Source organism: Vanessa atalanta, chromosome 13 (genome assembly GCF_905147765.1).
Source record: "Vanessa atalanta chromosome 13, ilVanAtal1.2, whole genome shotgun sequence".
In the NCBI taxonomy this organism is placed as follows: Eukaryota; Metazoa; Arthropoda; class Insecta; order Lepidoptera; family Nymphalidae; genus Vanessa; species Vanessa atalanta.
The window spans coordinates 2,594,300-2,617,076 of NC_061883.1; the positions used below are offsets into that span (position 1 = coordinate 2,594,300).

At 31.8% G+C, this 22,777-nt stretch overlaps 3 protein-coding genes across 4 annotated transcripts in view; 1 reads left to right on the top strand and 2 right to left on the bottom strand.

The window, feature by feature from the left end:
* LOC125068520 (protein kinase C, brain isozyme) overlaps window positions 1-7,020 on the top strand; it is a 220,195-nt gene extending 213,175 nt beyond the window's left edge. Inside the window, exons 6-13 of the mRNA XM_047677710.1 lie at window positions 99-295; window positions 579-899; window positions 1,932-2,105; window positions 2,257-2,348; window positions 2,427-2,793; window positions 2,869-3,033; window positions 3,696-3,856; window positions 4,240-7,020. Of these exons, the coding sequence (XP_047533666.1) occupies window positions 99-295; window positions 579-899; window positions 1,932-2,105; window positions 2,257-2,348; window positions 2,427-2,793; window positions 2,869-3,033; window positions 3,696-3,848 (1,469 nt within the window). The 3' untranslated portion in view covers window positions 3,849-3,856; window positions 4,240-7,020. The remainder of the gene's footprint in view (window positions 1-98; window positions 296-578; window positions 900-1,931; window positions 2,106-2,256; window positions 2,349-2,426; window positions 2,794-2,868; window positions 3,034-3,695; window positions 3,857-4,239) is intronic.
* A 3,912-nt stretch (window positions 7,021-10,932) lies between these two features.
* On the bottom strand, window positions 10,933-14,192 carry LOC125068279 (tetratricopeptide repeat protein 36). The gene is made up of 4 exons (XM_047677382.1): window positions 14,032-14,192; window positions 12,348-12,527; window positions 11,657-11,832; window positions 10,933-11,100 (listed from the first exon to the last, which is right to left on the bottom strand). The coding sequence occupies exons 1-4, from the start codon at window positions 14,147-14,149 to the stop codon at window positions 11,017-11,019; spliced, it is 558 nt and encodes a 185-aa protein (XP_047533338.1). The 5' UTR covers window positions 14,150-14,192; the 3' UTR covers window positions 10,933-11,016.
* A 3,332-nt stretch (window positions 14,193-17,524) lies between these two features.
* On the bottom strand, window positions 17,525-22,269 carry LOC125068399 (SUZ domain-containing protein 1-like). Of its 2 annotated transcripts, none has more exons than XM_047677498.1 (3): window positions 22,210-22,269; window positions 21,835-22,118; window positions 17,525-21,764 (listed from the first exon to the last, which is right to left on the bottom strand). In XM_047677498.1, exons 1-3 carry the CDS (start codon window positions 22,267-22,269, stop codon window positions 21,530-21,532), a joined length of 579 nt encoding a protein of 192 aa, XP_047533454.1. In that variant the 3' UTR covers window positions 17,525-21,529. The 2 variants fall into 2 exon arrangements, with proteins under 2 accessions (XP_047533454.1, XP_047533453.1); XM_047677497.1 differs by having other exon boundaries at window positions 17,525-21,782.
* Window positions 22,270-22,777: the final 508 nt, after the last annotated feature.

Consider the following 22,777-nt stretch of genomic DNA (forward strand, 5'->3'; position numbering starts at 1 on the left):
ATTTTTTCTTTTAAAATTAAATTACAATATATTCGTGTCTACGTGTCTTTTACATAATAAAATGTTCATTGAACGGAAAATATTTGTTCCACTTCTAGTGAAGCAAGGTCGAAACTTGATCCCTATGGATCCGAACGGCCTGTCTGATCCCTACGTGAAGTTGAAGCTTATTCCGGACTCGGACAACGTTAAGAAAAAAACCAAGACCATTCGTAGCACACTTAACCCTGAATGGAATGAGACCCTCGTTTTTGATCTTAAACCAGAGGATAAAGATCGACGACTCCTCATTGAGGTAACACTGATGAACAATCGAACCCTTTTGCATAATGGAACAAGCTTGTAGTTTTATATTTTTTGACTTGAAAAACGCTTGGCTGTGCGTACGTCTTATACATTTCTCATAAATTTTCTTTTCTTGAGATATTTAGAGATACCAAATACCTCGATATATTAACATATTTGAAAAATTATGTCGTGACGAGATTGGACCTTGTTACATTTGCATAATTCACAATTTCGTCTTTATTTAAAGTGTTCAAATATTTATTAAGACATCTATTTCCAATTTTATTCAGATATGGGATTGGGATCGTACTTCCCGCAATGATTTTATGGGATCTCTCTCATTCGGGATCTCCGAAGTAATGAAGGCACCAGCTGAAGGCTGGTTCAAGCTCCTCACTCAGGAGGAGGGTGACTTCTACAACGTACCTGTACCAGAAGAAGGAGCAGATCTCGCTCAACTGAAGACCCAGATGAAGACCACTAACTTGGGCGCTCGTAGACCTCCTCCACCGCCGGATAGGGAAGTTCCGCATAATATGGCGGCTGCTGATGTTATCCGAGCGACCGATTTCAACTTTATAATGGTGCTCGGGAAGGGGTCCTTTGGAAAGGTATTATTAATTATTTAAATACTTTGTCACAATAACAACAATGCTAGCTAAGCTTTTTGTAGAATTAACACCATTTAATATTTAATTTAACTTTTGCGAAAAAAATATTTTTGATCATTAATTTTGTAAACCAGAGCCGAGATGGCTCCGGATGGTTAGAACGCGTGCATCTTAACCGATGATTTCGGGTTCAAACCCAGGCTGGCACCACTGAATTTTCATGTGCTTAATTTGTGTTTATAATTCATCTCGTGCTCGGCGGTGAAGGAAAACATCGTGAGGAAACCTGCATGTGTCTAATTTCAACGAAATTCTGCCACATGTGTATTCCGCCAACCCGCATTAGAGCAGCGTGGTGGAATATGCTCCAAACCTTCTCCTCAAAGGGAGAGGAGGCCTTTAGCCCAGCAGTTAGAAAATTTACAGGCTGCTAATGCTAATGCTTTGGAAACCAAAATCAAAATATACTTTATTCGAGTAGGCCTTTACAAGCACTTTTAAATCGTCATTTAACAAACTATTTAAAGTAAAGCTACCACCGGTTCGGAATGAAGATTCTACCGAGAAGAACCAGCAAGAAACTCAGTAGTTACTCTTTTTCAACACCTCAAAATACAATCATGTTAGTTAAATACAATTATACTATATGTACGTTATGTCTCCTGCCTGGAATTCAACAAGCATTAACTCCACACTTTTTTATCATCAATATAATCTTGTATCGAATAATATGTCTTCTTTACCAATTTATTTTTTACTATTAACTTGAATCTATGAAACGGCAAAGTTAAAAATGTCTGCGGAATTTTATTATAGAAGCGGATACCTTGCCCCAAGAATGATTTAGTAACTTTGTGGAGTCGGAAACTTGGCGTTCTAAGCTTATCCTTACTTCTTGAGCACATACAATGATTACCACTGATTTTATCAAAGCGCTCAATGCTAGTGTACCAATATATACCAATTCTTAAACCTAAAAGAAATGAAAAATCATATGACATTTGTGAATTATATTTTCATCAATCGTTTTAGGTAATGCTGGCTGAGCGTCGAGGAACAGATGAGCTCTACGCCATTAAGATCCTGAAGAAGGATATTATCATCCAGGATGATGATGTCGAGTGTACGATGGTGGAGAAGCGAGTGTTGGCGCTAAGCACTAAGCCACCTTTCCTCGTGCAATTGCATTCCTGTTTCCAAACTATGGTGAGTGATTGAAAGATTTTTTGAAGTTAAATTACTTTTTTCCTATTTTGCTTCAAAAAATATATTTTTAGTGAACTATTACCATATACAAATGGAATTATATTATATTTTAAAGCTTGTATGTTTGTAAATATGTATTCAACTTTCACAGGATCGACTGTACTTCGTAATGGAATACGTGAATGGTGGAGACTTGATGTTCCAGATCCAACAATGTGGCAAGTTTAAAGAACCAGTCGCCGTGTTAGTAAATAATTAATTTGTACATTAAAAATAATATAAAATAGTTTAAAAATAATATTTGCTACTCGCTGATTTCAGTTTCTACGCCGCTGAAATTGCTATCGGCTTGTTCTTCCTCCACTCTCGTGGCATCATCTATCGTGATTTGAAACTAGATAACGTCCTTTTGGATCAAGACGGCCATATCAAGATCGCTGACTTTGGTATGTGCAAGGAGGGAATCACCGGCGACAAAACAACTAAGACCTTCTGCGGTACCCCAGATTATATCGCCCCAGAGATCATTCTGTACCAGCCGTACGGGAAATCAGTAGATTGGTGGGCGTATGGAGTGCTTTTGTATGAAATGCTTGTTGGTCAACCTCCATTTGATGGAGAAGATGAAGAGGAACTTTTCGCGGCGATCACGGATAATAGTGTTTCATACCCAAAAACACTAAGCAAGGTGAGGATGTTCTAACCTTCACTATAATATTCGATAAATTCATCAAATGATCAAAACAACTAATTCCTTTTTCAGGAAGCAAAAGATGCTTGCAAATCCTTCCTTACGAAGAATCCCCAAAAGCGTCTCGGTTGCGGCATGCGAGGGGAAGAGGACGTCCGCACTCACGCATTCTTCCGTCGCATCGACTGGGCCAGAGTGGAGGCCAGGGATGTTCAACCTCCGTTCAAGCCTAAAATCGTAAGTTTTGCATATTTTACTTGCGCGTGAAAAATATTCTGATTTCAAGGCTGGCCGCCATTCATCGTCGATTCTTGTTTGTTTGCTCAATTGATTAAGGCGCGTACGTGTTTGATTAACTATTACTTGACAACACTCTAATAATAATCACCTCTTGCGACACTCACGCGTTTAAACGTGGTGGTTCTGTTTGCTATCCCAGGATTACAAAAGTATTTCTCAAAAAACATACAAAAGTGCAAAGGCTATACGTAAATTTGGAATTCTTTGCATTGACGAAATATTATTCACACTCTGTTTCTAACTAAAGCTTCGATTTCATTATCAGTTAGTTAAGGTGAAATTATTTATAGGATTTTTAGTCCCCAAAAACTATAAAATAAATTATATAAGGCGCTCTTTCCTTTTATATAAAAGACATAATTAAGATTGGGTTCGCATAAGGAACAATTTTATTACATTCATGAGTCGGAGATATAACTTACGTCAATCAACCAGCTACAATTTATTCAATGAAAGAAGTTAAGGATTTATTTTATTAAATACTCCCGATTTTCTTAGCCACATGATTTTCTTGTCGATACCTTAGAATTAAGAATAAAATCCAATGGGTGCTGTTAAAATGGTGCCTATCTTAACTCGTAATACCCAATATTTTACAGAAACATCGCAAGGACGTGTCTAACTTCGATAAGCAGTTCACTCAGGAGAAGACGGAACTGACTCCGACAGACAAGCTGTTTATGATGAATCTTGATCAGACCGAGTTCATGGGCTTTTCCTTCCTTAACCCGGAGTATGTACAACATGTGTGAACTTGCAGGTAAGACGATTTCTTGAACCTTACCTTACTAAGGTTTCAGTACTGTTAAATGTTACCACTGGTAATAGGATTTACCAAAACTCATATTCTTGTGGTGATTTTTTATTAACTGCATATATGGAGATATATATTTACATGTCTGAGTTTTACTTAAAAAAGTTTAACTTACTTTTAGTTTTTCTTAACAGTACCTATCTTATCGAGATGTTTATTTACATCAATTAATTATTTAATTTTTTCTTAGGTTTTAAAATTAATATTAGTTTTGTTTTTCGCTAATATCACACTTTGCTGAGATATTAAATTAAGATCCTTCGATTGAATATTCGTTTTAAAAGTTTTGTGATGTTTACCATTTACCTTTAATTTTGGTGTTATTTTAGGGTCGTCTTATTGCATCATTGAAGCTAACTCAAGCGCTGTCCTGACGGTGGCCTCTGAACTTCATCTATCGACTCTCTCTGTCACTCTTAAGGCATACGTCGTTTGCTGTCTCGTTCATCGTATAATCACTTCGTTTCAGATTCGAACTCTGACTTGTTTAGTCTTTAAGAGTGAAGAAGTTTATTTATTCCAATTAAGGAATTTGAGAGAATAATTTGCTCATTTCCTCGTAGTTTTTAATTAATTCACCTGAGTATTACTCAAGTATTGTTTCATCCATCCAATGCGACATGACTTTATAGTTGTGTAGTTATTGTTTTGAAACGCAATAAATATCAATGTTTATCTCAACGAATTATCCAAAGCAATATTATGTGGATGTAAATCGTCGTTATAATTGTACCTAATGTTATTTAGAAGAATTGCTCTCTATTATTTATAGTCTGTATAAGTGGTTACTCATTACTTATTTATATTTAATCTGTGTCATAAACCATAGATAAAAAAAATATTCAACAAGCTTCCATTATTGAAAATATCTTCCACTAATGTAACAATGTTTTGACAGTTATTTATACTATTTACTTGATTTTTTATTAATCGAGAAATAAAATAGTTTTTTTAGACAGACTTTTTAAATATCATAATCTTGGGGCCACTTGATAACATAGTAAATATAGGAAGCTATTATTTTCACACAACTAATGACGAAATTATACAAAGTAATTTTGTCCGTAAACACGAATAAATAAAATCTATATTAGCGCGTACATTATGAAATATCATGTAATTACTTGTGTGATTGAGGTTTCGGTATAATTTCTCATTCACATATCAGTGTTTGTAATTAGAATGATATTGTATGTCGTGTCGTGTGGATGGCGCCAAGCTTAGAGCGTTTCAATCGATCTTGAGCTTTATTACTATGACAGTATAGATCATTCATCTTTCTGCTAAATTTTAATAATTTTGTTCTACAATCTGTGAGGCAATTATCTATTTTCTTTAATTAGTAATTAAATCGAGTGAAATTGAATCTCTATTCAAATATGTAATTGTTATTTATTTTTATTGTTAGTTAAAGATATTTTATTACATGACATTAATTTTTTTAAACATTTTAACGTTTAATTCGCGAATACGGCTGTACTGTGGCTGTCATTAAGTTTTCATTGTCTATGGTATTATTTAAGTTTGTTTGTTGTTTATGCATTTAAATAATTATCACACACATGTTTCGGTGTGGCTATGAACGGTAAAAATGTTTTTAGGTGATGCCTGTGAATGGATTTTGTGTGTACGAGTGTGTAAACGTACTTTCCTTAAAATTGCGGTATTGTTAGACGATATACCTACCTTACAACGTTGTACCATTTTGTTGAAAGTATTGTATGAGTTTGTATTAGATAAATAATTTTATATTTTTCATGTTTTCATTCCATCGTCTGATCACACCGCAAATAATCTATTAGATGTTAATAATCGTGTATTAAAAATAGCCTTACTAACTTTATTTATAATAAATAAAATAAAACTACTTATAATAAATAAATTGTAACCTTGTTAGCTTAAAAATAAAATGTGAATTTAAATTAAATGAAAAGCAGTTGATTCTAAATTGAAAGTAATAAAATGACATTTTAGATGTTATAATTTTTATATAATAAGTATTCTTCCAACGGACGTTATTGGAAAACCAACCTTACCGAGAAGGGATTTAGGTAGTTTTTCTTTTGGTTTTTTCAATAACGTTCATAATGCCGGTTATGACTTTACCGAGTTTAATAGTTTCGGTGTAACGGCTTTCTTTATTCTGTATTTTAGGTGTAATATTTAATATTACTTTTTTTAAGCTTAGTATTAAATAAGGATAATGTGTCGACTCATTTTCAGATTATCCTGTGTAGAGAGACCTTTTAAAAAATGACAGATTAAAAAACAAAAATGCTGTTTGATATATTCAAACAATCGTTGCGTTTTTGAACACATTTTTTTTTTATTTTGTTGATTAATATATAGTTATGTTAAAAAATATTTTATTTTAAACTTTAAAAAGGTACTATATATGAACTTATTATTTCAAATTGTATTCAAAAAACTTGTGACATTATAAAATGCTTTTTTAAATGTATTGGTGTTAATCTTGTAACTTTTGATTAACATTCAAAATTTTTTTTTTTTTTTAAATGATTCAGATATGAAAATGTGTCGATATATTAATTTGATCAGCTGGAGAGGGAGTCAAGTAGAGCGCATTTGCGCTTACCCCCATCCGTGCATTATTACAAACACATATGTACTTCAACCAAAGACAATTAAATACAAATTTCGGTATATTATAACTTCTGAAGATTACATCTTTAAGGTAAATGTATTAAATAGTAATGACAGATATTCACGTCACCGTCAAAAGGTAATTGAAGAGAAAGAGAAATTACATAAACCTACAAAATAAGTTGAAAAAAAAGTTTTCACTCTAACCATAGACTAATTATATTTTGATGTCTACTGATATTATTTGAATGATTTAATTAACATTTTTAGTCTATGGTGGAATGATAGAGTATAAATGAGAAAAGTGTTATTCAATAAAAAATACATATCAGGGTAATATAAAACAACTATTATCTTAAGAATACTTAATATAATAAAACATTTTTTGTGCAGTGTATTGATAGACAAATGTTAATGTTTTTTTGTTGTTGTTAGTACATGTGTGTTTTAAATACTATGGCACTATCCCCAACCATCCTTAAATATTAAAAACACTTTTAATAAAAAAAAAACTTAAATATTTCAATGTGACAAGTGAAGTTTTGATTAAATATATTTATAATCTATGACATTGTTGAATAACGTTTATGAAAAAAAAAAACAAAAAAAGTGCTGTCAATATTGACTATTATTAAAAGTGTTTTTATAATACCCACCCAGCTAGCTAGCTTACTTAGATTTAGCTTCAAAATTACTGATCACAATTTTATAACTATTGCGACACTACGGTTTGATTAGTACCAACAGATTTTCGTTAATAATACTCGTAAAATTTCTTGAATAGTTAATAATGAAAACAAAAGCTATAATATGCAAAAAAAAAGTGATTGCGACCAATAAAAGAGCTTATACTGATAATAAGTTACGAAAAACCAATCTAATTTCGCCATAAATAACTTTAGTATAAATATAGTAAACATCAAAATACATAGTACATAATTGTTAGCTTATTTCAGGTTCATAAGTACGAAACATAACCGCATTACTAACTGAATATTATAGCTTGTGTATTCACAGCCTTATTCTAAAATATATAATGCTTATATATATCTTTTGTCTCTCTATCTCAGCGTTGTTGAGATTTGGCGAAATCGTCACTGTATTCTGAACACCAATTTTTATAGCTAGTTAAATAGTTCAATGTTAGAAGTTCTTTTTTTCATCTGGTATCATGTAGTGTTGCTAGCTTACGCCTTTCGACATATACTTCACTGACTTGGTCGGTTTTTAGATAAGATAAAAAGAGTTTATGAAACTTGTAGTCATAATTAACGGTATAACGTTATATTACCAATATATTTGCTAAGATCTCACTTGTATATAACGTTATCATTATTATTACGTTATTGTTGTATCTAAGCCTTTTTTCTATGACAAATGAAACTCAATATAATTCTCACGCTTTTTGCTTAAAATACATTTTAAACATTGCTTTTTTTAACCAAATTCGAAATATTACATGAAAGACAATGTGTAATGGACATTAAAAGTAACTTATATAGTTTACGTAAAACATTGCCATATATAAAAAATGAAGCTGAGAATAAACACAAACATGGCAGTTTAATTGCTAAACTGTTGCCTGCTAAATAAATTAAATAAGATTAATATAAAAAAATGATGATTGATATTAATTTGCGTAGTCTCTGAAATAGTATTATTATATTATGTAGCTGTACTTCATGATTCCTTAGTGTATTAACTATATTAAAAAATGTAGAAATAAATATGAAAAATCAATGTCAGTCGCTTTATAGGCCTAATTACCCAATTAGTAAAAGCCCGTAGTTAATACAGGTTTTAGTATACTCTTTAATATTTTTAACGTATTTTAATGGTGTCGTATTAGCAGTTTATGCACGTCGCCTGTGCCAAAAGTGTATATAAATTTTTTCCTAATATTATAAGAATGTCATTTTTTAAATCGTTTCCATTTTTATGTGTGTATTGGCATTTTACTAGTGAATTAAATCAATGCTTGCATTCTCTTATAAATTTATTTAAATTGTTTCATTGTGTTTTTAACAAATCTTAGTATCTAAACGTATTGGTATTGGCAGAGGTGACCATTTACTATTACGTAGTATGTTTAAAAGGATTTAATGAAATCTGTAAAAAATATATATTGAAGAAAGTAAATATTTATATGTTTTTACAGATAAATAACATGCGTTGCCCAGTTAATGTCTATATTTTCACTTTGCCTCGCTCACTTACAAGACCGATGCGTTGAGAAGCATTACTTCAAAAATATGTACTTTTATTAATTGCGTAAAATATTTAAATATAAATTGTAAAACGTTGAAACTATTAGTAAATACATTTTCAGTCACTAGTAAAATGCTGTAATAATATTTGTATCACATTAAATTTTTATTAATAATCGCACCTTTTTTAATATTATTCGATACGAGTCTTTGCCTTACGGCTTATTTGAATGCAAATCCAAGTTATGAATTAAAAATTAAGTATCTACCTCTGCAAAAGTTCTGTTTTACTACTGTTTATAATACATATAAACTAAAATAGAAACATTTAAGCTTAATAATTTTTATTTTTTATCAATAAAAAATAAAAACCAGTTAAAGTTATACTTGGTTGAGAAATTAAAACTAATGTTAACTCGGATCTACAATATTATTAAGCGGCTTCCCAATATAGACTTTAAAACCATTTTGTTTGTAAAAAATGACCTTTGAGCAAATGTTTTAACTGTTAATATAGATTGGAAAATAATGATATAGCTATCATTTCAAATTTAATAGAAAACATTTCGTAGAAATTAAATAATTAATCTTTGAATATACACGTCTAGATACGCTAGTAACAGATTATATTTGCTCGACGCAAATATTGTATCCTAGTGTGCGTAATTGTAGTATGCCTGTCGCCTTTATTTGTGTATGTGTATAATGATACCAAGTTATCGTGTTTTTCTTTACAATGAAAAGTGGGAAATCTAAGTCAATGATCATGGTAACACTGAGAAAATGTCGTCGCGTGTCGACTTGTATAAATAAATTTAAGAAACGAATACGTATACTATAAATAACATAACGGAAACACTTAAGAATGATATGTAATTTTGTCATACTTTTTTTATTGTAAGATGTCATGTTTATACTCCGATAAACATTGTATGTAAAGCGGGCAATAAAATTACAGCGGGCTAAGACAGATGCATTCAATTATTTTACTTCCGCCAATCTTGTTGACGTGCCATATCAAATTCATAATTTGTTTTTCGATATCGTATCTCATCTAGACCCGCTCACATTGGTTCGCTGCATAAACTATAATCAGGCAACAACTTAAACGTTGCGTCTTTAACATTCGTGACTAAGATCTAGACGTGTGAAATTTCAAGATAATTATATTGAAAAACTACTATTTATTATTGATGAAAAATTTAATTACGTAAGTCATATTTTGTTTCAATTGTATTTTTATCGTTTGAATTATAATACGATAACCGAAGTATTACTTTACTGTACAATAGTGAAGTATTATTAATTCATAAACCAAAATCGTTTGTCGAAAAGACCCATTGCTCATTTGGTTAATGTGGAAACGTCAAAAATATTTATTATTATTCACAAATTGAGCTATATCATATTAGTTTTAACTTTATAGGGGCAATGGGTTTTTAACAATAAAATTACCAAGAAAAAATGTATTAAAATATTATTAACTTCGTAATTATAATATATTTTTTTTAATAGTTCATACGTATATCATTTTTCATTATCTGTAACGCTTGAACTGAATGTACTCACAATATTATAACTATCTCTGTGATATGATCATCCTTTCACGTTTCAAGTAAAAAGGTTTCGCGCCAATTTAAACGTCATTTCTACAACAGATTAAAAATTTTAAAAATATTTCTTTGCAACGTGTGCCAAAGAGGTTTTTATGTTTATTTTATAAAAAAAAATAGGATAAAGCAAATTCGCTGTTCATACATTATGTTAACCATTGCTCGCGAAACCTTTCTACTACTTTATTAAAGAACTTTAACATTTTAAAGTGCACTTTTGTATTTGCGTTATAGTGTACCGTTGTCGCCTCTCACTAGTTTTAATATAAATATTATCAAGTTTTGAATTTTAACTACTGTATAAGGGATTTTGTGCGGAAAGTTCTAAATAATGTAGTTGACGTTTTATAAAAATTTCCTCACACAATCTATCGATATTTTATTGCATATACCTATTATTACTATTAATAGAGTAGTTACAGAATTTCAATTCGTAGTTACATTTGCCATTTTCAAAATAATGTAAAATTGTCATTTTCGAGGTATTCGTGGTATTATGTATGGAGAGTCTTTAACTCTGGTCTGGTCGATCGGACCGAGGAATGTGTGGTTTTCTCAAATGTGATCGTGGATTGTACTCAATAATATACATTTCTAATCCATTAGATTCCAAGTGTTTTATTTATTTGGTACCCTCAAATAAAACTAATTATACAAAATAGAAAAAAGTTTTTTTTTTATATTATAATTTAATTTCCTTTTCACCCCTCATAACTTGACTCAGCATTTGATTACACAGGGCAGCGTAAGGGTTGAGTTCGACGACCTGTAAATCATATATACATATTTAAATATGATCATAACTCTTATAAAACAAAAGGCATATAGACTCTCGGAAAATTATAGTGAAGCATCAAAAAGGAATGCAAATTCCCGGTAGTGTCAAGTAATTAACAATTCAAAGTCAAAGTCAAAATTTTTTATTCAATATAGAAGTGATTACACTTGCTTATTGATAGCCAAAAATGTACCATCGGTTCGGAAATTAACACCATGAGAAGAACCAGCGAAAGAAACTCAGTGGGTATATATATATTTTTTAATTTCATTGTCATTATGAATTAAACGTATTAACGCGCCGTTTCGCAAAACCGGAGTTTGTATTCGCTTTTGTTGTACTGCCCTATCGGCGTTTTATTTTATAATCTGAAGATCGTAGCTGAACAAAAAAGTATCTTTCATATTTTCTGTAAACGTATAAAGTCAAATATATAAACGCCCCTTACCGTCAAATATATAAACTTTATAATAAGCCAGTATTTTTATAATGTGAAATACAATATGTTTCAATTTTGTTAATAATTTATTTTTTAAACATATACCTGTTTTTTAGCAAAACCGCTCCCAAGTTTAGCTGCTTCTGCGAAGGCGGCTCGGGCGCTGTCGTCTGCTCCGCGCTTGCGCAGTAACACACCTCGTTGGCAAAGTGCTAGAGCACGTGCTCGGGTTTTCTTACCTTCAGTAATTTGTAGCACATGCTCTATATCTTTCATTGCATCTGTAATTAATGTGTATTCTACATTAGTAATCAAACAGTGACGTCAGTTGGTTTTCAAATATTTACCTTGTAGACCAATTACGCAATATTGCGGGCGTTGATTATCAAAGCTTGTAAACCGCCAGTGTCATATCTTTAAATATATATCCGTATTCATCTCGTGCTCAGCATTAATGGGAAATATAAAAAAACCTGCAGTGTTGAATTGTATTACCAACAAACCACATTGGATGTGCGCGGAGGAATAAGAGGAGCCAAGACATTTAACCAGTAGTGGGATATTAACTGACTGTTTTTACATGACGCATGTAAATAAAATAGAAGAACATAATTCCAAAATATAACTTGCAGGCCATTGAGTAAATACTTCACCAAAAGTTAACTAAGATTTAGGTAATTTTAAAATAAAATTTTGTTTTCCCTTCAAGGAATTAAGTCATAATTGTGTTTTCTTAAATATGTACAGGAATTAAATAAAGTAAAATTGATCAGCGTAGATTAATCATTATAGGTACCGTCGTCTCTCTTCATTAGTCTAAACACCTGCGCTCTGTCGTTGTATCCAGAAGCACGTTCCGGCGCAATTGCAATGCCTTTGTTAAGAAGTTCCAACGCCTCATTCAACTTATCAGCTTCAGCCAACTTCACGGCTTGAAGGCATAACGCTTTAGAGTCTTCGTCTGTCTGTGTAGTATCTGTCAAAAAAATTTTTTATTACCATAAACTGCTTTTAGCCTAAAACTAGCTTTCGAAGGCAACATAGGCAAATCAATATAGAACTTATGTTCGAGCGTGATTCAAACACAAAATCGCACGACACATCCATAAACATCGGTTTCGCATTTATAATATTTTTAATATGTTTTTGAATATTATTAATATCATTTGCAATAAATTAATTTATTTATAATAAATGTAATCATATTAAAAATCATTTCTCAATGGGGTGTTTTAAACTTCGCAATTAAATAGCAAACATTAAGTCTTTTGTACATTCTAACAGAACCTTGAACATTAACAATGAATACATAAGCCTATAAATACCTAGCTTCGAGCAACGATTATTAATATGCTTGCTCTAATTTCAAGATTATAATGTGCTTGCTCTTATTCCAATTATTATAAACATTGAATCAAGTCAGTACCTGTTTTCCTTTGACATTATTACATAGGCCATCTTTATGTCGGTATTTATGACGAATCAATGTGAGGATGAAATATATAATAATGGGTGGTTACTAACGATTTCTTGACTCGACTCTCCTCACTCTCTATGTCCATTACAAGATCATTTCCTACTAACGATATATGATAACAATAGGTAATTAAAATTAATTCAATTTCGAATATATATTGCATTATGTTTAGTGCCAGCGTGACCCGCCAAATTGTCGTGCCTGAATAAAACTTTGTTTTTGTTCTAAGTTTTATTGTGGAACACTAACTCTTTTTAATAAGAAAGTCTCGTCAAAATCGGTTCAGCCGTTTCAGAGATTACCCGAAATAAACAGACAGCCAAAGAGACAAAAAAATTAAGAATAGTGTTTTTTTTTCTAATGTGCTTAAGCTACATTCTTTATAATTAATCTCGCAAATACCGTGAGACAACCTGCATATTATGTCAGGTGTAATTCTGTCACTTGTATTTATTTGTGTCTTGGTATATTTAGCAAAATATACTTTTACTATCTTATGATTTTAATGTCCTACCTGATGGAAATCGGGAAAGACATAATCCTATCGTTTTTAAAATTATACCGTCCTCCAGTATCTGGTAAAGATTAAAATAAAATGAACTAGTGTTTTGATTGTTTTTTTTTTAACCACTTCATTGAAGTAACAGCATTCGTCGTTAAAGCTTTCAATAAAACATTTATTCTTGTAATAACGACAATCTCATTACTTGAGATATTTTTCTAATTTTAGAAAAAAGAATTCCAAAATTTATTTATTCGCGTAAATAAATATAATACAATTCAATATTTCATTATAGTTTTTTTCACATATTAAGTCATAACTTAAAAAAAACATAATGTTTTTTTATTATGATATATCTCAATATGACCTTTATACACTTATTGATGTAAAAAAATATGATTTAGGTAATATTCGCACAAATTCTCCAGCCAACTTTATTGCTTTGTTTTTGATGGTTCTTTAGTTATTGAAATCGATGAACGTTGACGAAATGTTTCTTACCTTCATCTTCAACGAAGTTATCACCCTCGTCAGCAATATCGCCGATCGTCGCAGTCGGATCAAAAATACTCCTTAGTACGGCACGGTCACGTTCACTTAAATTTTCTAAATCGGCCATTTTATCGAGTCGACTGGTCGCTCAACAATTATAAACTAACGATGCTTGATGTCAACAGTAGTGTTTTAAGCAAGTATGCTAATAAAACAACTTGGCTCTTGCGCAACAAATATGTTTAGTAGTATTATAGTATCTGAGAAATCTATAGATAAACATCTCTAAACGTTTGAGAATATTATAATTTCTTACATCAAAATAATTAGATGGAAAATATTATATTTTAATAACTGATCGTAGATAAAATATTTCAACGATGAAATCAAAAGATAGATCAATATGTTAAAAATCCAGTCGCAAATAAATTGAACTTCTTCTGAAATTGTTTTTAAATAAACCAGCCTGCTCAATTAATAGCTGTATTAATAATTTCATATATATTTAATTCGTACATAGCTTTGTAATTCATGGATTATCTTTTATTAAAACGAGTTATTTTTGTCTCGAGTTCATATCTGCTTCTTACTTAAACATAGTTGTTACCGTGACACGCTACAAGTATTTTGTCAATCTTCAAATTCAGAACGTATATAGATTTACTGTTAAATAAATTATTTCCAATAATTAAATGATTAAATCCAAAAGATGAAACCTGGTAAGTCATGTCTACTCCCTGTCTACCTAACTATTCTTACTTATGCTCTTTGTCAAACAATATATGTTAATTACTATATACAGGATAAGATGCACTATTTTTCCTTTGAAATAAACTATTTTACATATGTAGGTATAGCTTAGACATCGCGTGCACAAGCTTTATTGCACTTTTATTACAGTGCATTATATTACGTCAACGAAACACGATTAGACCGAATAAAACAGCAATAACGTAAATTTAAGATAAAATGCCAACAGTTTTTACCGATATATTACAGATCTATTAATTTTAAAAAGAAAAGGACATGGACAGAAATGATATTATTCTAAAAGAGTGATCGCTCTTTGCAAGTATTTTAGCATGAATTTGTATGTAGTATATCTTTGTACATTACGCGTAGTAACGGATGTCTATTGTAGTATTGTATCATTATCATTGTTAGTCATTAGTCTTGTTTAACTAAATTAAAAAAAGAACACTATAATATACATACGTAATAACGTTCAATACATACATACATTATTACGTATGTAGTGAATATTACTATACGTATACCCTACTCACTCATAGCCTTCTCGGTTACTATTTTCCAGCAGGCAGATTACTACTTTTTACTGGTTTCACATGTTCCTATCAGCATCAGTTGTGCAAAGCCGCGGCATGGCTCTCGTTTTAGGGGTTCATCCTCTTGTATTAGGCAGTAAATTTAGCCTGCACTTCAGTTTTCAGGAGTTCAGTCTTGCTTCATACCAGTATTCATCAGATTAGGTTAAGCGGTTTGGTTGTGAATGGGCAACAGATAAACAGACAGTTACTTTCGCATTTACACTATTAGTATAGATGAACTAAAGTATCACACTTATATTTTTACATAGGTTTAAAATAAATAAGGTTGGCCAGTACAAACAACTCGGGGTACATGTCAGTAACCTCCTCGTGGTGTACCCTGGGCAACGGGGCCGGCTTGAGCTTGAGGGATGCCGCGGGGCTGCTCCTGGTACGTCCCTGATCGGCGTCAGGGCGGACCATGTGAGTGGCCTCCCAGGTGTTTTACACCGGCGGTCAGCGGCGGAGCCTACCATCTTATCCGCCGCAGTGCGTCAGCTTCGTTGACGCCCAGCCTCCAGCGGCGGACTCGGGGAAGTTCGCCACATTCTTACGTGGTGGATGAGGGGGAAGGCGCGCACTACGCGCGCTTTCCATGAATATTCAGCCGCCTCACGGCGGCTGCCGCTGGTGGGGTCGCGGTTGCATGCCCTTGGCGATCCCGTGGCCTCACCACTCGGCGGCATGGTGGAAACCCGAGGATGGTTTTAGTGGGTAGGACAGAGCATTAGCATTAGTTCCCGGTTGTCCCACATACCCGTCCCGGTCCCCCGACCGGGCGGCATGCGTAAATGTATTTCCTCCTCGTTAAGCAAAAAAAAAAAAGTACAAACAACTCATTGAAAGAATAATTATATTAAATATACCTATTTAACATCACTAGTCGACTATAAATAAATAAAAATGTAATAATAAACTACTATATGAACCCTAGATCAGATCTAGGCTATCGCTGATAGGTAAATACATTAGTTCTGCAGTTATTACTTACTCCTCTTGCTCTCAGAATTTCATTATATAAATGCAAGTTTCCTTACGATTATTTCAACCAACTAGCAAGAGATTATAAGCATTAAAGATCATATAAGGATAGCAAATAAGGCACTTAGAAACTCGATGGTGCTTGATCTGGTTTGACCCTGCAATCTTCGGTCAAGATTCACGAATTCTATCCATTTCACCATTGATTGAATCAATACCTTTTTTACACTACATTACATTAGTAGCCTGTAAATTTCCCACTGCTAGGCTAAGGCCTCCTCTCCCTTTGAGGAGAAGGTTTGGAGCATATTCCACTAAGCTTACCAATGCGGGTTGGATGAATACACATGTGGCAGAATTTCGTTAAAATTAGACACATGCAGGTTTCCTCACGATGTTTACCTTCACCGCCGAGCACGAGATGAAGTATAAACATAAATTAAGCACATAAAAAATTAGTGGTGCCTGACTGAGTTTGAACCCGAAATCCTAGGTTAATATGCATGCGTTCTAACCACTGGGCCATCTCAGCTCTCAATCAATACCTAATTATTAAAAAATCTTCCTACCATACGCTTGAAAATTATATATGTATTTTGTTATATACTACCTGTCCCGGCTTCACATGAGATACAATAAAGGTCTGTATATTTTGTTTTTTCCGGCTAGGGAAGTTGAAAATCTCGGCATTTCTCGACTACAATACGAATGTATTATGAATACAAACCTCTTCGATCACCTTGAATCAATCTGTTCAAAGATTTTTTTTATGGCATTTGTTGGCGGACGAGAATATGGGCCACCTGATGGTAAGTGGTCACCACCGCCCATAGACAAAGGCGCTGTAAGAAATATTAACCATTCCTTACATCACCTATGCGCCACCAACCTTGGGAACTAAGATGTTATGTCCCTTGTGCCTGTGATTACACTGGCTCACTCACCCTTCTAACCGGAACACAACAATACAGAGTACTGTTATTTGGCGGTAGAATATCTGATGAGTGGGTGGTACCTACCCAGACGTGCTTGCACAAAGCCCTACCACCAAGTAAGAAAACCGTATTAAAATACTTTGCGTAGTTTAAAGATTTGAGCGTACAGACGGCGATAAGCAACTTTGTTTACCACGTACATCAATTCTTAGATAACTGGTAGACAAAATAAAAACAATATTTTTTCAACAATTTTAATAATAATTTCGGTTAAAATATAAATCAATAAACTAATACGTCTACTACTTAAAATTAAAGAAGAGTAAACCGCAATGGATAGGACATCCATTAGGTAATTAGATAAACTCAAAACCGAGTTCCAAGGTGAATTGTACCTTCGTTTGCTATAAATAAGATTGAAAATATTGTGCCACAATTTATTCTTAAACTAAATAATGTCAGATTAAAAGATTCTCATTGAGTTCCTGAATCACAACAATTTTGTTAGTGTTTTGTTTTAGAATTCACTTATTCATCTGCTTTGTCCGATACGCTACATCGTACATCATTGCGTTATGCGTTGCATTTCGTGGCATTACATCCATTTGTTAAATTGCCTTCAAAGTATGCGCACTTAAACAAGCAGTGCGGCCGCGGTCAAACGTTTATCGTACCGATATTATTTTCATAGAAATAACTCACTTAGAACATTTAGTTGATTATACATCAGACTGCGTACGCGTGTACTGTAAGGTACGATTCACATCAAACACGCCGCACCGAATCGCACCGTAGCACAATTTACATGTGGTGCATTACACGCACATACCGAGATAATCGCGCGCAGCGACATACGATTACAGCCGACTATGTTCCTATATCAATATCGCCGTTAAATTTTGTGAAGACACACTTTTCCTTTACCACACGTAAATTGTACTGTAGCACGGATCTATGCGGCGCGTTTGAAGTAAATCGTCCTTATAGATCGAAACAGAAATCCTCTACTGGTCAGTAGGTATCGTACTGTTCAATGTAATGGTATCAAAGGCATCGGATTTATTACAGTACATGTAATTCGCTTAGAAAGTAATCTCCATTACATTTGCAATATCGGCCATGTTAATTTTTATAACTTCGATCAAAATACATTAAACGGAAGTGCAACTCGCACTTTATATTACATACGACATTACTCAAAGATCCAGCTGTTCGATATAACTGTATTGATTTAAAGAATAAATGCTTTGTGACGATCATCTCGATGCTCGGAAGAATACATACATAACACGAAATCTAATGCAAGCAATAAATATGTTAATTGGCACTAATAAGGTTTAGTATTACAAAATTTTATTTACAAGTCCGTTGATAAACTTATAACTACAATATCTCGAGATATATTTATTCTTGCAATATTTTGCGATCATTGTAAATGTAAGCCTCAGATAAATCAATTCCACACCATCAATTCTTTTTCTATTTAAACGAACAGGTTCCATTTTCAAATATTACAATGTTTCCCTTATAAAAAAAAATGACAACTATTTTTTTAATTTGTTCTCTATTACAAATATCATAAACGCTAAAAGAATCCTATTGAATACATGAAATCGCCTTAACCTTATTCACTTCTTTGTAAAAAATATATCAACTAGTCAATTGTTATATAAAACGTCATATTTACAAAAATAGGTAAGTAACGATTCCCATTTTAAGCTCTTTACAATTTACCATTTTGAAGCCATCATTTCAACTAATAATTTTTATAATGTATTTTCTAGTAACGCTTACAGATTTAATCCAGTCGAAACATGTATCGATTGAAAAATAAACCATGATATTATTTTACTTATATAATATAAAGTACGAATTTTCTATTGTCTTAAAAAAAAATCTAATTAAATATCCAATACTTTTGGCCAATGAATCTTTAAATATAATTTAAATTTAAAATGAAATTATTTATTTATCTATTAATTAAATAAAAGATGGGATAATAAGGCTTGCTATAGATGATTATTTCTATATCACAATCCTCAAGTATAATGTTAAAGCTAACCTAAATTTAATGTCAGATTTTATTTAGATTACATCAAAATGTTTATCACAGTTAAGAATCGCATTTATTTTTCTTAAAAGAACAGATAAAAAATCAATGTAATTTTTTCAAATACAAAAGTGTGAATTTTACATAATAACTGTAATCTAAATAATATTACTGAATTATATATAGAGCCTTATAAGAAAAATTATATCTGCCATGCTTATAATGTTGCCAAAAAATTAAGACATCAAATTAAATGTAACAAGCCTTCATTTGACTTAATGCAAATAAACTATAAATTGAATACATTTTATCAAAAGCATTCAATACAATTAAAAAAAAAAAAATTATCATCATTTATATTTAAAACAAAAACAACTAAACAAATGACTAGGCTGTATGGTAGTAGTTGAATAATCCAAGTAGACATGATAAAACAATCGAATAAATTTAAGGCTAAGTAATATCAGTCGTATTAACACATGACAAGATATAAAATTTCCGATCAAGCTTTATGCACCATGAGAATTAAGATGTGATACTTGCTTTAGGGATATAAAACACTCCTTATTAGTATTACTTCGAAACTTTACAAGTCGTAATATCAATGTTTCTTTAACAAAATTCTTTAGATGGTATCAGAATTTCAAAGCAGTAACACATTAAACTAAAACATAATAATAGCCTAAAATGTACAAGTAACATTATTCTTACACTAGTAACATTTTTTAATTATGTAAAAAAGCTAGATATAAAAGGTTTTTTTATGTCATTTAGCACAAATAAACTTCAGGGCAAGAGGTATGAAAAACAATAAGATATGAATGATTACCACTAGTTCTGATATAAAGGATTTTAACAATGACGAAGTGAATATTACAGACATTAAATGAATGATCAACTTTAAGTGAACGCTAAAACTGCAAGTGTTAGTTAGCAAGTAACACTAAGAGATTTATTAAAAGAATAAGCATTCCTTTATAGTTCTTTTTTTTCTTATTCTTGATCTGAGGTATGTATAACATGTACTTTACATAAAATGAAATGTTAGTAATCTGTTGAATGTTAAAAATACTTTTACGAACAAGTATTTATATCCATATCAAATTTCATCAAACTTAACCAGGGTAATTTATTAATTTACATTTTTTTCTATATGGTTTCGCATATTACATTCTGCATATAATATAAGGAGCATAACAGTGGATGCATATGACATCTCATGGTGTTAATAAGCAGCATTAATATGAAAATGGATTAGTACCTTGTGAGGGCTGATTCTAGTACTTCATACTAAATAATATGTCGACTAAAAACTGTGTTGTTTTCTTGTTTATATTTTTATAATCTATCTACTTACAGAATGCGCATAATTAAAGTGTTACTTATCGTAAGAAATAGCATTTAAGCCATTTTTATTTATTAAGCCATTCTATTTAAATGCCTCAAAAGATTGAGCAAGTGGTCTTAGGCCAGGAGAATATTGATATAATATATCACTTAATGTTAATACAAGATGAATTATACGCACAAAGGTCATTAGAAAATTCACTCCATCATTACAAAATGTGTTTGCTTATTTAAAATCCACATATGCTATCTCTGTTTAATTTATATGTAGAATGTTATTATATAAAACTCAAAGTATTATGTTCATAAGAATTTCATTATGAATAGTTTTAATGAATTAATATTCTATGATTAATTTATTCAACAAGTTAACTAGGGATTTGTTAACAATCCTTGACATAAGAACATGTGGTAATTTTTTAAATATGAATGTTTAATAATACTTTTTGATTCAAACCTCTTTTGATTGACTGTCAATGAGCCTATCTCATAAATTTGTTGTCTATCTAAAATATTGTAATATTACAATATATATAATTTGTTCCCTGAAATGAGCACTCATAATTAGTTGTATATTTCACAATTTCTTCTTTGGCATTTGTATTGAGAGTGTTTACTTGCAAAGTAGAAACTTAATCATAGCAAGTTTCAATGAGAAAAATTGTTTATATATAATCACAAAAAATAGTGATACAAATACAGTATATATTAATGTAAGAAGTAAAAAAAACTATCCGTTTTGTTAAGAAATTGTGAAATAACATAACCATATTTCATACCTTCCAAAAGATATAAGTCCAATGGGCTATAATTGATGAAATTATTGGATGGATTATAATAATATTAAAATTAGCATTCATGTACTGCTACCTCCGCACAAAACCTTTGGTTCCATCTGGACCTCTAGGAGTTCTTATAACAAGGACTCCAGGTGGTGGGGGTGAAGGATAGACACCAGCCGCTGTAGCACCTGGTGGTAACCTGGCCAGAACTTTTTTCTCTTTACTTTTATTATTATCATTGTGACAGTTTTTACTTTTACCGCCACTTTGATTGTCGTTGAGATTGTTTGCTTGTAATTTATCTTGTAGCCGAGTGAGACTGAAACAAATTGTAACTCTTTAAAAAACATATAATAAATTAAAATTTCGACAAAATAATATTTGCTTACTTATCATCGATAACGTCCTCTGGACTTCGAGCTTCGCCGAGTATCCTTAAGCGAGCCTCCTCATACTCTTTCTGCCTTTGTTCCAATGTTTTCACAGGCCGCGCGCGACTTTCTCCATTAAGCTGCCCGCTTCCTAGTGATGACGGACGCTTTAGTATACGAATTGCTGGCTCCGGCATAACGCACTGAGACCCAATACACGCGCTCTCTTCCACAATTACGTTTGTAACCTTGCAACCTTTCAGCGGCGGTACGCTAGACATAAGTTTGATCTTGCGGTCTAACTGAAACCAGATATTTCATTTACAGTTAAGTTGCTTAACCTTGTTATTAATGATACGTAACGTTAGTGTTACATTTCACAAATAAACTTACACCAATTTCGTCCATATCCTCCCAACTTTCACATACGTCAACTTCATCTTGCGCCGCCATGTTGCTGTGTGAATTATTGACACATAAATTAAAATTTTGCCAGTACAGAAAATAGAATATGACGCTATATCAATCAAAGTGGGCAACATCTTTGTATAGTTTAAAAAGTATCTTAAAATCAGTAATAATAATGTATTTACGTATTGTTTACTGAGTATTGCTAGTACAATGAGTGTAACTAGTATAGTAAGTCTCATTACATTTTTTTTAAACTTATCGATTATATTACATAAATTCAACGCAGTTTTAGGCCTTTTCAGAAGACACTTATGATTTTTTTTGCTGTTACTACTGTTACTGACTATTTAAAAAAAATATAATTTATTATACAAAAAGCATTAGCAATGATACAAACATATCTCTTGATATAATTATAAAACAAGCATTACATACTTATGATTTTACAATTATAAAAAGTGAAAAGTAAAAGTAACAACTTGTAAATAATGGGTTAAGGAGAGCGATCTCCTATTGAGGAGAAGGCGCTTATTCTACCACACACACACTA